This window comes from Hylaeus volcanicus, chromosome 1 (genome assembly GCF_026283585.1).
Source record: "Hylaeus volcanicus isolate JK05 chromosome 1, UHH_iyHylVolc1.0_haploid, whole genome shotgun sequence".
In the NCBI taxonomy this organism is placed as follows: Eukaryota; Metazoa; Arthropoda; class Insecta; order Hymenoptera; family Colletidae; genus Hylaeus; species Hylaeus volcanicus.
Window position 1 is genome coordinate 26,509,308 of NC_071976.1, and position 17,377 is coordinate 26,526,684.

The window sequence follows — 17,377 nt, forward strand, 5'->3', positions numbered from 1 at the left end:
CATAGACGAGTAGAAGACAGTGTACATAAAGATGAAGTGAAGACGGTGTAAAAAGTTGAATTATGTACACAGTAATTTCGTAATTTGTATTTTGAAGTAAAATTTAACGAATTCTCGGTAACATTTGAGCTGATCAGTGCACAAATAAAGTTAAGAAATGCGATCAAATAAGCCTCTGAAATAAATTATTTTCGTGCAACTCTCGATTCAAACTTGTCCCTGTTCTCTGCTACAATATGTCGATCAATGAATCCAGGATCGAGCGAGGATAACTTAGTAAAGGGCCAGCCAGCACCATAAACATAAATCATCCTAACACGTGGCAGATAGAGCGGCAACGTACAGGTAGAGATGGTAGGCGTTATCAATGCTAAACATGCGCATAAAAACTGGTCCCGTATGATATGATGCCGTGATTCATAGGTCAATTAATTCCGATAGGGCAGCATAGTGGTCGCGGTCCTTGCTGGACGGTAACTCTATTTCTGTGGGTCGTTGCACTCTCTGTTTCCAATAAAATCGGCCGTAATCGATAGGAATAACTTACAATGCGTAGGTAGTGGAAGAGACGATCATAATAAATGTAAAATATTCATAAAATTAAAAATATTCATAAAATTAAAAATATATACGTAATATTTAACTAATTGAATCAGAAAATATTGTAATAAAACTGTTGTACTCTACTGTCCGTACTTTTCTTATTTAATCTGCCAAGTAATACGTTTATACATTTGATGTTAATAATTATTTTTACATTTATTGCGTTTCCTCTACTACCAACACATTGCAAGTACTTTAATTATTCTTTAAAAGAAATATTTATTTTCACAGAAGGAAACTCATACATTTTGTAAATATTATAATTTCTTCTATATTTACTCCATTTTCTCTACTGCCAGCACGTTACAACTTCCTGAGACATTATTTTGAAGCAAGTGATATTTTACATTTATTCTTTAAAATGAATATGTGTTGTTACAAAATCAAAACTGCATGTCAAAAACATCTCGTTAGACTTAATGCACGACCACGAACGACATCTGTGTAATATTAATATTTCAAACAAAACCAAGAAACTCTTTTCGAACTTAACGACTCGTCGAGCATTCCGTCACTTTATTTTATTCGAGTTCGTTTGGCGAGAACGATTGCACGCCACCTGACTGGGGGATGATTGAATAGGGTCGGTCCCAGGTGCGTTACACGGGCCGACGATTGCCAGAAATGGCTAAACCGTTGGGAAAATCGTTTCTTACCGAACGCTTAGAAATGGAGGATGTCACGTTCACGGTTGACTGTTCGTTTTCAGCCGGAAGAGAATTGGACGGCGATTCGAGGGGCTACAGAAGCGCCGAGGAGCAGGCACGCGAATTGACGCGCAGCATTCGCAGGGAAGTGAACAAACTTTCGGAGCAATGGAACGCCCTAATCGAACGTAGCGATGTGTGGAAGCGGAAACTCGACGACACCGCTAACGTGAGTACTTTACCCTCCTTTTACCTACACTGAAAGCCACTTACCCGCCCAGCGTACTAGGCGATATGAATACAAATATTTTCATTCCGTCAGAGACTGTAGACCGCCAACGCTCCAATATCGCTTCTATTCTGAACTTCCGCCAACCTGCGATCCCGTTTCGCTAAAGTTCGTCGAATTTCTTTCGATAATCCTTCTGATAAACACAGAGGACGATAAAAGTTTATTCGTGTCTATTTTTAATATATCTGAATATTTAGGACTGGTTTGTATAAGACCTTTTTAGGTATGTAATAAGACGTGTATTATAAGACAGTGATCATAAAAATTGGTTCATTTCTTTGTTAAATACCATCTAATATACAACAAAATAATTTGTCTCCGTGTAGTTTAAAATTGATGCCTATCAACCTCATTAAAAATGAAGAAATAACATCAATCGACCCTCGACTAATATTAAACGAAAGAATCGATTCAATCTATTTAACAACAGACATCGTTTCATTTATATATAAATACCCATTATTACATGCACCACACATAAATCACGGCGTTGATACGTTTAATAATTCTCGCGATCACCCTTATGCTTCAAGATTGCACCCTTCGAGAGAAATGAATCCGCGACAACAATTCCAAAACATTCTCCCCGAGGAAAGTTCAATCAGATTAAACGTTACATCGCAAGGGATAACTACGTGGGCGTAATATTTGGACTTATCGGCGGTACCAGCGGAAGGGGTAGGGGTTGAGAATCACGCTGCGCGTGTTCAATTCATTCCCCCAAAGCTCTGCTGTTCGTCGTATCGCTTTATTATTGCTGGTACAATTTCCCCTATCGCGGGGACGTTCCATTTGTCGAAACGACTTTGTGTTGGGAGGGAAAAGCCAGTATCGGCGAACGGCGGAAAAGACGCTTGGAAAAAGTCCGTCCCCGCGGCGAGGGCGATTTTTCGTTGCCGTGCTTCGCTTCTGCACCTAATGACGACGAAATTCCTCGGTTCCGCCTCCACCCCCCTTTGATACACCGAATTACCTTCGTCTCCCGCGATCCAACTCCCAACGAGGGAGACGCAAATATACTTTATTACCTTCGTCAGCGTGAACAAAAGCAAAGTGATCGTCGACACCCGAGTGGAGGAACTTCGATCGATATTCTGCAGGTGCCATCGCGGGAATGCTAGTTCCTTTACTTTTCTATATCTTCAGGGGGTGAACCTCTGGAAGAATATACATTGAAATCCGAGAAACGAAAGAGGAGTGAGTTTTCGTAGCCGATTAGCTTGCTATTACTAGCGACGAACGATCGAGTGATACCAATCCTCTTCTGCGTGAAGATTTAATAAATTTTAAAACGTTTAATGTATTTTTCTGCTCGATACACGTCATTCCACATCATTGCCAAGGAGTAATTGTCTCATTGTTTCGAACGCAAAGTTTCCTTGATACTTTTTAATGGTAAAAATGAAAAGCATCGTTAGCTGGCGGTTACGCATTCGCAATTAAATAACATTAAACAGTTATGGATTTTCGCAGTCAAAGGGTTAATCAACATCTGTGTCAAACTCAAACCCACCAAGAACTTACAGGTCCTCAATCATAGATCGGACGACAGTGGTTGAAAACCGACTTACTGAAATATAGGATAGGCAAAACTAATTTATTATTAACGCAAAACTAATCACATAGCTTAGCGACAATGTAAATCAAACGCTAACACAATCCCGTACCTCAGCGAATAGTGTAATCAAACTTAAAGCGTATCCATAGCTCAGCTACTGGGCGTACACGTATCCCCTTTATTCCCAGTTATCCCCATTTTGTCTTTATTCATTCCCAACTTCCAGTTTATCTTCATTCCCATCGTATTCAATCATTTACTCACTTCCGTTTGATTACATTTAAAAATGAAAACCGAAACCAGAATGGTTTTCAACCATAAAACGTGAATCATATTAAAATTTTTGGCCTCGTGCACCCTGTCGCTAAACATTTTCATCCAACGTCATCTCTGATCGTCGTTCGAGTGTATAATTTCTAGCACTCCGAAGCGACAGGACCAAGTAAAGTCGCATCGAAAGGTCAGGCGCGTGCTTAACCCAGAATTTAACGAGTTCGACGAAGAAGGTAATAACTTCTTTTCAACGATGCTTAAAATAACATCGAGCTTGCTGGACCGAGGAATCCGTCTTAATATAATTCGAGTGGCACCGCGGTCCCCAAAGGGGGGCTCCCCGATCTTTATCCCTCCGTAGCCGGACCTCTGTGCGCATGTGCGTGTATAATTCATCCTTTGGCGAGAATTCCACGTCGAAACGAGAGTCACTCGAAAACCTCGGACCTTCCTTGGCCCTCGATTTGACATGACCACTCACCTTTCGCCGCAGAAATTAATGCAAATCTTCCCTGTCGATTCTTGCAGTCGATGAACGTTGCCACGGGAGGTTTTCATCTTAATTGAAACGAAAATGATATTTCCGCGGTGAAAATCGGCCGGTGGACTCGTTCGCCTCGATTTCGCCTACTTGTACCCAGGTCAAAGGTTTTTCTAATTGAAATGGAACGGGTCTTTCAATCGTCGCTGGAACGCAGGTCCGAGAATGTTTTAATTAAAGGGGGTTGAACAATGTGGCAGCCGAGGAACTTGATCTGTAAGAAGCGGTTAATTTAGGGAAACAAGTGTTTCTTCAATGAGAGTCATCAATTTTCGAACATAAATTTAGACGAAGTATAGTTTGTGGTATATGTGGAATGTTTAAATTAAAGAATTTTTGCACTGTAGCGTGGGAGGTATTAAATACATAGTCATTGCTATTGAATGCTTAAAAAGGGTAAATAGGCGTCTCAGAGTTTGGTCATCAAACTGGTCTTCTTATAATCAGTCTGAACTACATAAGATGCCTCCAATGGATAAATGTTGCAGATTTTTATTCAGTCTTAAATGTAAAATCACATTGAAATAGAAAAATTTCATATTCAACAATGTCTCCATGGATTTTCAAAATCATCGTCCAAACAACAATCTTTTAATACATGTATAAAACATCTATACTTGCCACTTCGTATAGTCAGACAAAAATTCCCAACCATGTACCTCTTGTAATAATCATTATCACCCTATTGAAGGGTATTTAATCATGGTCGAATCACCGTTCATCGTTTATAATTAATTCACCTGGATGAAGGGGCCTCGAGAAAGACATCGAAAGCGCTGTTCAGTGAGGCCAAAATAGGCGAAAACGGTAACGGGAGGGGGGCGAGCAATTAAAAGTGCATCGGGTCGACGATCCTTTTACGATTATTTGATCGACACGATATACCCGGGGAGATCAAAGTTCCCGCGTCAAAATCGGGCAGAGGCGTTGACCGTGAATGCATAATTCATGAGCGAAACACAATTTAACTTTTAAATTCCACGTTCACCCGTCCCGTGTCTTAATTATCGGCTATCCGGTAATTACCGGCGACGCCTTCGGTTCCCTCGCCCGATAACGTGGTATTAATTCGATTTGTCCACCCTTGGCTTTTATCGAACCGACGAAAGAACCGGATGAAACTGACGTTAGGGGACTATTTCATTCTGGTCTCGAGTGCGTGGTCACGCGGGAGCTTTGTAATCTGAGGACGGGTTGGAGGAGATCCGTGCATGTTGAATTCGTGTTCGAAACGTGTCACAGATGAAAAATCCTACTCCTTAAACTGTCACTATAACGTACGATGCACGACGAAGACGGAGAAATAACTAATCGTGTTTTACATTCGTGGGAAAGAAATTTTATGTATTTTCTTGTCGTATGGCGTGATTAAAAATCATATAAAAGGCTTTCAATTTGGGGTTTTTGGATTATATGTTTTAATAAAGTATAAGTGGTATGAAAATAAACGTGGAAGCTTATGTTCATCAGGACTACATCGATAGACTTATTCTGTTATTGATAAATATTTTGAAAGCCCTTTGACTTTCATTAATTTGAAAAATTTACTGCCATTGATAATCTTCAAACATCCTCGACAAATATAATACTACCAGTATTTACTACCAATATTCCAACGGTAAACAAAAGCCTGACTACCGTATCTCCGATTACTCTTCAGAGATTTGGAATGGGATGCAGAGTGGTAAGCTAGTAAGAACACCGAGAAAACAATGCCTCTCAGAGAGACGCGAACTGCGATTGAAGCAACTAGGATGAGGCAGGATTTACAGTGCAATGTTATGAAACGTTTGCTCTACAATAAGATATTTCGCTGCGTAATAGAGGACATTACGCGAGATTGCAGCTTCCCAGCGCAAGACGACGGAAGGTAAACGAACGTTAACGCGTGCAGTGCTTTCCCCGTTGGAATTCCGCGTAGCCTCGTGCAACGCGTTGTGAAATGTCACCCCGTTGTCATCCAACCTGTAAATCCAACCTCGAAAATTACTCTCACCTTTACCGCGCAGCAGAGGTAGGAAATGAAATGTAGCGTCTCTCGCGGCGTTCAGGGCACTCCGGGACAATGGATCGACGCGTTCCCCGTTGAACGTTCGAGATTGAAAACGATAAAGAGGGATTCTTCGGTGTTGCTGTTGGCGCAATGGCATGTGTCGGGCAGCGTTTGCTTGGAAAACAAACCTATGCATCAACGGAGAACCGAACATCGCGGACACTGTTTGACGGGGTCGCTGGCTTCGTCGGTGGTTGAAATATCATTGAGAATTCTCTTTAGCTCGACGAAATGTCGAACGCAGAGCGCGGGCGACCGATAAATAACAGCGATAACGATAGCAGTCGGCGGAACGCGTAAATACCTGCGTGCCTCGAAACGATTGCTAGAACAAAAGCAAGGAATGTCGGCGCGGAGTCGGGGAGGGATTTGTTCGCGTCGAACGCGATTTGTTTAACCCAGTTTCTATTAGCACGCGTGGGAATTCGTTTTGTACTGGAAAATGTTATAGTTAACGAGCGTTTACCGAAGCCTGTGTGTGAGAAGTTTTGGAGGGAGCGGGGACGTTTATTCATTTTGCATATTGGAGGTAGAATTAAAATGTGGAGGACTTGGCAAAAGAGAAAATTACTTGCGTGGTACCAATCGGATATTTAGCTACAAAATCCATGAGTATAGATATGGTTGGTCCTTTAGATGGGACCTGTCTTTCGTGACTTAACGTTGCATCTTGTGTACCAGGTAAAAATATTAATTCAGAGCTGTATTATAGACGTGTCATGTTAATACCAGATACTGATCGATGAGCACACGAATGCAGTTGGATGTATTCAACAGTGTTTCTGGTAGAATACTTCTGTGCAAGTAGTGGAGACTTTAAGGTATTCTAATAATAAATTACAAGATGATTTTTAGAGACATCTGTTTGGGAGTTACGTCTCCATGTTTGTAAACAATCAGTCGACTTTTCATTCACCAGATGCTGATAGACTCGTTCATAAGACTGCCCCAATAAACTTTCCCTTAGATGCACCTACTCAAGGGCAAGATTTGCTAAATCAACCTTATTGGCAACCCCACCAGCAGTGCCGATTAAAAAAATGCCAAATATTCCTCTTGGTAACTTTCTTCATTTGATGTCCCAAAACCAATAAATTCGTTTCCTTGTATCTTAAGCCTCCCTCAACTTTGACTCACAATTAATACTGATTCCAACGCATCGATCGCTTACACAGCGAACCCATACACCAATTCAACGCGCAGCCAAAAAAATAACCGATGCTCCCGACCGAGAAAGCTCGTAACGTAAAGTACACGTCTGCGATTGCCACAGACGTTCCGGTTTAAGCTAGAAATTAAGCCGAACCGAACGATCCCGGGTTGTCTCGGCGAGGAATTCGCCTCCGTAGTTAGGTATGCAAAGCAGGAAGCAAGGCAAGAGGAAGCTCGGCCAGCCCCAATCAGAGAATATAGCCTGCAGCAGTTCTATCCAAATACATGAGGCATACGTTGCCGCACACGTGTCCGCGTTGGATAGGTGTGCGTCCGCGCCATAGTCTGCGGGCGGATGAATGAATGCATACACGTATCCGGGTCGGTCGGGGAAACTCAAACACCATCTTTCAAATTATAACCGCGCTATCGGATTATCTTTCGAATTATTCCAGGCTGCGCAGTTCGAATCCGAAGTCGCGCGGCACAAACGACGCCCCAGCAAAAGGTACACATTCAACGAATTAGCCGCGCTCGGGGAACCGTGGAAATTGATTTTTCGCTCGGACTTTCTCGCTCCGTGTCTGAGCCACGCGTAGGAGCTTCGTTGGACCGTCGACTCTTGCTTGCACTTAAAGTAGACGAGCTTTTAAGGAAGAAGCAAGGGGGATGAGTGTTTGGTCGATCGCTAGGAGCTTTTGGGGCGGTGATTTTTAATATTTCTAACAATCTTCAAGCGAGGGAATGAAGAAGACTTACCCTAAGGCTAGGAACGTATCATCTTGGCAGGATTAACTCGAATTGTTGACTTTTCTTCAGGAGAGAGTTTGGTCAACGACTGTTTACTGTAAAGATACTAGGAACAGAGCAGAAAAGTTTGAAACTGGGTGAATGATTAACATGCAATTCTTAATTTCAACGAGTTCCGAGGCCTTTACCGCAGAATGCAGAAACAGGATTCCAGAGACTATCATCAAACGATTCTAATCTAATGAAGAGGGTAGACTATAAATTTTAATTGTAGATACGGTGTTCAGGTTCAGTGGTGTCACTTGTAATGGTTCTGATATGAAGAATGACATTTCGAGCGGGTATTGTTCTTCCGAACAGACCTCTAATCGGACTCAGCCGTTGCGCAGTTTGTTGGTACGCGTGCCTAACTGACCGTAAACTGGATCATTATGCCACGGTAGTCATAGATTACAGAGATAAATACATTTGTGTCTTAATGCCGGGACAACCGAGGTCGTCGCGTACCTTTCACCACCCCCACGTTTATGATCTACATGCATAACCGTATGTTCCCAATGGCGCAATAGCGTGCCGGCTACAAATTTGCTTGGTAATTAACCAATTAGCGGAACATTGCTAATTGACTGATTAAGTACCCACTCGTCGGGAACTAGATTGATACTGATGCGGTCGCTGCCCGCGTGTATTAACGTCGCCGGAAACTATACTCGCTGGCTTTGGCACCGAAAACGTGCACTGGGTGTCTCGTAAATCCTGTCGCATCGATATAAGAGGATAACGCTCTTGTTTGAATAAAATTCTTCAACAATTGAACCTATCCTCAACCCTTGAACGATCTTTCCTCGTTGGATGTTAAATATTTCTTCAATTAAAATAAACCATATTTTTGGCATAGGATAATAATAGTGTTTGTCTTGATATAGTACCATTTTATTCATGGCTGCAACGATACACCAAGTCCTGGTCAAATTGCTTGATTGAGAAACGAGGATGTCTTGGGTGGCATTTTTTACGTACACAAATCTGAAGAGCAATTTTCACTCGTCCATCTTCTTAAGACTATCATCGTTTAATAACAGTGTCTGGAACCTTGTTCTTCCAATCTTCAGTTCTTGATTGAAGAATAAACGAGAGCCTAGGAGCCATTTTTAAAGTATGGAAGACTTTTTGTAAAGTCGTGAATTTGAAGATGAATTCGAAGTACATGTTCTTCTTGAGCCCATCGTCATTCAATCATACCATTTTTTGCATATTACGAGAAATTTCGAATACGAAGATAAGTTGGTGGTCTTCAATCTTCCTGAAGCTATCATCGTTCAATGATAGTCTCTGGAATCCAGTTCCAGCATTTCTCACTTCTTGATTGAAGAATAAATGAGGTTCCAGGTGCCATTCTTCGCCTATGGAACATTTTACGGGAAATCACAAATACGAAGACAAATTGGTAGCACTCGAGAAATTGCGAATACGAAGACGGATGTATGGTCTTCGATCTTCTCGAGGCTATCGTCGTTTAGTGGTAGCCTCTAGGATCTAGTTATCGCAGGTGTCGCATCTTCGTTAACGAACAAACGCAGTCTAAAGTGCCATTATTATATTACCAGTATGGACAATTGTACTTGAAATCACGAACTACAAGATCAATAATCTTTAATCTTCTTCAAATGTTTATCATTTAGTAATAATCTGTAGACTCTCCTTACCACAAAGGGTCTAGCAGAATAAGGATAGGCAATCGACCCCCACCCCAATTTTTATTGCTATTATATGCCGTGTAATGCTTTCGACCTACAAATATGACATCCTTAACATTATTATTTTTTTTCTCGGTTACTATTTCAGATATTTAAATTCTGCAAAAACGAAAATATTCGCACTTATAAATTGCATCACATATATTTTTTTCAGGGTATTTGTTTAACTATTAAGGTTTAATTATTAATTCGCAAGTTTTCGTTGTATTTCTTTTATTTTGTACTCGCAAAACTTAGAGGTGATCTCGAAAATGATTGCATATTTTCCTATTCTGCTTGCACGTTAAAGATATTAAATTTTAAAGGGTTCAAAAGGTCGGATAAAGCGGGCGACGCATCGTCGTGCGCACAGAAGCGAACAAACGTCTGGAATCTTTTGTGAAGACGCATAATATACTACTCTCTCTCTGTATGGTAGAATAAGTAAAGTATGGCACAGGTTTATGAATAATGTACATGAATTCCGCCTCGATAAGTTTACAGCTTATTTGAGGCGCTGTCGAGTCCTATTATACAGAAGCATAAAGAAAAAGATCAGCGGTGTTTTTCCACGCGATGGAATTCAGAAAAGTCATTTTCGAGGCAGCACTGCCTTGGCGAGGTCCTCGAATGGAATACAGAATTAAGCTCTGTATGCAAATTAGTGAAATTCAATTGAATATTGTTTTATGGCACTTTTTGTTCCTCGTCTGGATTTGCTTTGATTTTGCAATACTTTCATAAGCCTACATGAACCTAAAATTTTCATACCGGAGTAGTTGCTTGTTTGTTAAATAAAGCTGTTGAATATAATAGATATTAATAGCTCCCTGTTTTAATTTCTTGGTTTTTTCGATATACATTCGTCATTTGGGACAATATTTTAATTTGTTTCAAATCAAATTTAAATAGAATCAAATTTCATATTAGAATATTAAGTAAATGATTAATTTTGTCTCGCGTGTCCCTTAGTGGAATCAAATTCTATATATAAATATTAAATCCTCCTCTAATAAAATATTGAAGGTGCCACAAATAATTCTATAGACACCTGTGTAGATCCCAACCTATATCTTCATTATTTAAAACAAATTTCAAAAACTTTTCAAACAATCCTCGAAGAGAATCAAATTCCACATAGAGAAATCAAACAAACCTTTCTCCACCTTCTCTAATAAAATACCCAAAGTATCACAAAATAATTATATCGTATCAGTCTCCGTTAATTATTAGTTGCACCCCCTTTGTCGCCCTCCTGGGCGCGCCGCTGATTCACAAATTGACGACAGGAAGGCCTACACCCCATTCCTGCCGTTAAGTCGAATTAAAACTACGACCGGAAGCAAACACTTACCGACTATTATTCGGTCCCTCTTTCCCTCTCCCAAAGCGTTCAGCCGCGCGTAAAATTCCCCTCGTGCCATGCGTCCAAATATACCTGGCAGTCGCATCTTTCAAGTTCAACGCACCCTCACCAACCGTCGCGACGTCGATGCCTTTCCACGTTCCCGTGCAAATGCTTCCACGGTGTAATAAACTTCAGACTCGATCCGCGTCGTTGATAACCAGATAAGTTGCATTCCAACACGACGGACCGGAGTCCGGGACACTAGCTTCTGGCGCGATTTGAATAAACGAAAGGCGTGACAGACTTTAAACACCGCGATCAAGGGTTGACACGCCGTGGGCGTATTATCTCTGACGTCAGAGCTTTTATTGTCAGATCGTCACCATGTGAAACGATTCTTATTTTGTTCACGCTTTAATTATTAGTCTGCCTAGAAACAGTGTAACTAGAAGATTAGAAGAGGATTTTCTAGCCTGACATTGATTTCTACGTATCGTTGTTAATAGATTGGCGATATTTATGCAAATCCATATTTTTCCATATACAGAAATAGTTGAAAGTATGTTTTATTTTTCAAAAGATGTAACATGTGTAATGTATAAAGTATGTATATTAAAATTAATTCTATCGAGTTATTTTCTCATATGTTAATGCCCCATCAAGAAAAACTGTCTATATCAACGGTACCCACATGATTCGACAAAATTCATCGGGTTGATTAACTAATTCCTTTCGCGGAATCTAGGGGTGTTTCGTTCCGAAAACTCCGCGATTCCACGTGTTTGTACGACCTAATAATTCCGCACCCCGTGACCGTCGCAACTGTGAGTTTGATGGATTCAGCTTTCACTGAAAGACGATCGAACGTTTGGTAAACAGTTTTCGTTTGCTTGGTAAATGTTTGCGAAATTATTATCGATAGGTCAGGATTATCGGAGGATGTTTCGACGCGGCCAGGCAGAAGGGTAGGGAGGGTGGTTCGATTTAGAGGCAGGACGCAACGGTGCTGAACGATCGCTCCAAAACACCGTCGCAAAATCAGGGAATCGGCTACGACCGGTATTGTAATATCGCACGCTGACGCCTCTGGCTCTTGCATTAAACATGAGTTATATGTCGGCATTGTGTTCTATACAAGCCCGCGGCGCTGTTAAATTTACATTATGTTCATGTGGCCAATTATTGAACGGAACGTGTCGCAGTCGATACGCGAGCGCCACGAACTAGCCTCTGTCTTTCGCGCGACGGCAGTGGCTATTGATAGCGGTTAAGAAGGAACGTGTCTTCGATAACTATTGCATTCTAAATATTTAATTTTTAATTTAAAAAAAGAATCCCAAAGGGTAGTTAAATTAAGGTACAAACGTAGAAGCCTTTGAATATCTATGATATCGATTGCTGTATCATGTAGATTGTATATATTATATATATTAACATGGTCATTCAAATCCTTGATCACTAAATTTCAAGTACATACCTGATTGTTTCTCAAATGTGAGAATTATGAAAAATACCTTCAAAAAATTCGTTTTGTAACATTGTTATAAACATCCTCATACAAATTCTTTCTCGTATTCAATATTATACCAGTTAATTACATACTTTGTTACCATATTACAAACTTATATACAAATGAATAATTTTTAAACCTCGAAAAGGACCATAAACGTTAATGAAACGTGCCCCAAACAAAATGCTTGAAAATCGTTATTAATAAGAGAGTATCGCTTAATAATCGTTTTACCATCGAATTATCGCTACTATTACAAATGGTCACTCCTCAACAATTCCACTACATCTACGACAAATTTTCTCTGCAGTAATGAAATCTAAATCAGCAATGTACTCCTTTCAAACCTGTATGAAACGCTCGCCAGACCTGATCTGATCGGAAGTTGTTCGCTGGCTGTACCGAAACCTGTTCGCAGCGTGCAGGAAAAATCCTGGAAAGGATTCGAACGTTTCCCGTGGCAGACGACGGGGAAAAGAAGGCGAAGCAGGGTGTATCGTCTTTTATCGGGGACAGTGTCGCGCGATTTTCTCGTATCGCAATTACCTTCAGCCTGGCTGAATAAATGGATCAGCGAGCTGCACTTGGTCGGCGCGAACGGGCCGAATATACACGTATCCGAATATGGTACACGTTACAGCATCGCGCGGCCAGATCGCAATAACTCCGAACGATGTCAACGATCCTCGGCTCCATAATTCTGCGAACTGGATACGTCTCACGTTTCGGTTTCGAAAATGTAGACGTGCCCGATCTGCGCGCAACTCGAAACGCGAAAATTTACGATAAAGTTGGTAATAGGGTAGTATGATAGCGTTGAAAGACGACGCTTCGTTCGACGCCGTGGAAATTGTAAAGCATCTTTATTAGTATCGTCTTTCAAATTACGTTCGACGTTTCTGTCTCGATCCTTTTCGGGCATTCTTTTTGGGAAGCTGTGGGGAATTTGTTCATTTCTGTTTTTATTATTTTCATTTGTATTTTTTGAAGGCAAGGAGAGGAATGTGGCTAACAAAATAATTTTCACGAATTTGCCTCTTAACGGTGAGGTACCATGTATATGTAGTATCCAGCAATTTATTGGTGTCACTTGTACAATCTTATCCTCTTTTGCATGAAAAATATGAAAAACAAAAATGTTCTAGAATAGTTAAGTAGAAATATTCTTTTACAGTAGACTAAATCAAGTTGAGATTCTTCTGAAGAAAGACCTCGTCGGGGTCAAATCAACAATTCCTAAGTATTTTCTACAGAATAAATAATTTTCCCAATGACGACCAATTACAGTAAATTATATGGCGCCACTTTTTAATCATCCTGGATATTCCCACTTGAAATGCCATAAATGCCAACGACTAGTACCCGCTTCGTTCTCAGATCTAACAATGGCGTTTCCCTTCAGACGTCCCGTCCCGCGCATCCATCCAACGCACCATCCTTTCCCTCGTTTATTCAAATTTTACGCGACACGCAATGGGAAAAACACGTCGTCCCGCGTAGAGCTAATAATAGCATCGACGGCAAACGACGGGAAACGGTGAAAGGCGAGAAGCGCATCCCTGTAATAGAATTTACTGAAAGGCCAATAACGCGAGGGTAATTCCACGACGTATCGAACACTTTTAGAGGCGACATTTTGCACTTGACTGAAATTTGGATATATCTTAAACAGTTACAAAATGATCTCTCTGGATGAACTTTTTGTTTATCACATAAAATTCTTCTCCTTTTCCAATTTATTAATTTCTTATCCAAACGACTATCAGTATCCTTGATTTCCACGCTTTTTATTCATTTACTTTGATAACTATTATTCGCTTTTTAAATTTGTTTAGATCTGAACATTTGACACTTGTAGTTGAAAAGTGTTTTAGTGTTGTGTATACCCCACAAATCAAATTGAAATAATTTACCGCCATTTATTTTTACACGAGAAAACCTCCCCATCAAATTTTATATATTAGAATTGTATCCAATTTTGAAACGCCACTACAGAAAATGTATCCCATTTGGCACGACAATGGCTGCGCAATGGAATTCAGCGTAACGGCAATCGCGTAGAATCTAGCACGGTCGAGCGATAAGCAGTCGCAATAATAAACGGCGGATTAATTTCAACAATAGATAAACCGGTCGATGCATCACGGGCTTGTGTATAAAATAAACTGCCGAAGATAAATGGACAGTCCTTGTTAATACTAAACTTCGCTAGGCAGCGAGCTGGAATCGTATTTATAATTGACGAATGAACCATTACTCATCGCTTGTTCCTGTCTAGCACCGGCGCGTATATATCCACGTCCTGCTATTCCACTCGCTACAGACTTTGCAGATTAATAACGCCACTCTCTCGCTGTTCGGGGGAAAAGGAACAGCCAGGGCGAGGGAAACCTTTAAAAATCGCTGGCCTGGTATCGAGTGAGCAACGAGGAAATTTGTATTCGGTCCCGACGGTTCCTACCAGCCGCGTGTCCCCCGATAAAACACCGCTAATTGGTTCACCCACGGTCGGCCAATTAGCAGTTAATTAAACTCTTATTACTTTAGCGACTAACTTACGTTCGATCGACCTTTAATTAATTATCGATTAGTCGCCGGGCACGCGCGCTTTCTCTTTGCCGTGGGAGCTACGCGATCGCGCGGGAAAAGGAACGCCGCCAACCTATGGGACAGACATAACGTGATTCCTGAGTAGCTACCAATTCGATTCAAAGGTTTCCTGAAAAATACTGTTCCTTGGAATGGTAGCTATCGGTCGGAATAATCGGAAAGTCGGTGTTCTTTGTGGAGGCAAGATAAGAGAAATTAAACTCATCCGGTAGCACTTTGAAACCCAATGAAGGAGGAAAATTAAAGTTTCAGCCATTTTCCACTGTTGTTTTTTTTTTTAAATTTGTAGGTTAACGGAGTCTTAAGGAATCTTCTAAATTAAAGGGTATCTCCAATTTATTGTACAGAAAATTGAAACGTTAGACTCGAGGAAAGTAACGCGCGATGAAGGAGTATTTCTATATTTTATAATCGGGAAAGTTTTAGAAGAGTGGGCTAGTTTGGCTTTTGAGTAACGATGAATTCTAACAAAGAGAGCCTACCAATAAACATGAATTGTACAATGTTAGGCGTATTTAAATGTACAATAAAAATATGCAATCCTATAACACAAAAATAAAAAATATTTCGAGAGTCACGACGATATTATGTAACTACAAGGTGTCCCAAAAATGTTGTAGGTCCTTGAAAAGGGTGGTTCAGGTGGTGATTTGAAACAACTTTTTCCTTAGCGAAATTGTTGTCTGAGGCTTCGTTGAGGAGATATTAACGGAAAACACTGACCAATCAGAGCGCGCGTATACTGTTGGAGCGGCCGCGATAGCGATGGCTACGCGCTAGGTAGCCGCTCTCGTACGCGAACAAGTGACTCGACGTGTACCGAAAGATTTTAACGCGGCCGCTCAGCTCGTAGCCTTCGCTACCGCGGCCGCTCCAACGGTATCCGCGCGCTCTGATTGGTCGGGTTTTTTTTATTAATATCTACTTAACGAAGCCCCATCCGACATTTTTGCAAAGGAAAAAGTTGTTTCAAATCACCTCCCGAACCACCCCTTTCAAGGACCTCCAACATTTTTGGGACACCCTGTATATACAAAATATAATATTTCTCACTAGTTCTTTTAAAAGAAAATTAATTAAAATATGAAAAGAAACAGGAGGCACGTAATTTAATAACATTCACATAAATCTACAAATATTCAAATATTTCCTCGATCTCGTAGCTCGCCTTTCGAACGCGCGACCCAACCCCAGACCTAACCGCAGACCTAACCCAGAACGACTGTACCAACAAAAGGTAAGGCCGATATCCACGTTATCAACGTGGAACGGGGGCGGTAGAAGCAACGGACACCGAACACAACCGGAAACAACCGAGATCGGCCGAAAGGCCGGCGACTCTGCACGAGGGGACTCTGGCTCCATAAGCCGGCTTCCGCTTCGTCCGGCGCGAACGGCGGAGCGAGTTCGGGTGTCGTTTACCTTGCTTTTTCCCCGACTTTCGTTTTCTTTTCGCGTACGGTTATCGCGGCTCGAGTGTGTTCTATCACCAGGATCCAGTGTTTGAAATTTCGAATTCCCTCCATTAGGGCAAAGTGGAGTCAGTGGGTGTGAGAAGTGCGCACGTGAGAGTGTCGAAATCAAAAAATGTGACAGCGGCTCCCACGGCCGGAGGGGGAGAAACGCCGCGATTTTAGTCGCGAAGCGATCGCTCCTGCGCGTTCCCTCCGTCTCTTTCCCTCCGTCGCGCTGTTATGCGTGTGGGAGGTCACGCGTAAAAAGAAAAAGTCCTCGTAGTACTGTGGAATTAGTGTCTCGCGATAACTGCGAGTGTTCTCGTCCGTTGCGTGCTGGTTGCGTCGCGATTTCGATCGGGATCCTTCGATCGGGATCCTCGGAGGATGGGAGGAACGACCACGAAACCTTGTCCACGGTGAATCATGTAAACAGCTGTTCCTGCGTTCTTTGTTTGTATTTTGCGAGCTATTCGCTCGGAATATACTCTCTCTTTTATTGTTGCAACGTGTTGCGGAGGAGATTTTACATTGAGGACTCGACGAATACCGAGCGAGTCGAAGGAATGATGAAAGAGCACGTCGCGAGTGATCGAAATGGCATTCGATAGGCTTAGGTACAGTAGAACGATTTTGGAGCAGAAAGCATAGTGTGCTTTTGACTGGGGTTTAGGCTTTAAAACTTACGATTTGAATAACTTTTCGTTAGACATTATTATTGTACGTGAGAATTATGTCCAAGAGTGTTGCAGATTAGCCATATGTAATGGTGTACGTATAAAAAGAGTAGTATTCTAAGGGTTGTTTAGAAGGGTTGAGGATCAGCTGAATTTATGGTGTTTTTACAGTT

The 17,377-nt window shown here is 41.4% G+C and overlaps 1 protein-coding gene across 9 annotated transcripts in view; it reads left to right on the forward strand.

The window, feature by feature from the left end:
• The window catches only part of LOC128884643 (dystrophin, isoforms A/C/F/G/H), a 572,670-nt gene that overhangs the window by 489,680 nt on the left and 65,613 nt on the right, over positions 1-17,377 (forward strand). For all 9 annotated transcript variants that reach the window (XM_054138171.1, XM_054138189.1, XM_054138199.1 and 6 more), the window contains one exon: positions 1,313-1,479. In XM_054138171.1, the coding sequence (XP_053994146.1) occupies positions 1,313-1,479 (167 nt within the window). The remainder of the gene's footprint in view (positions 1-1,312; positions 1,480-17,377) is intronic.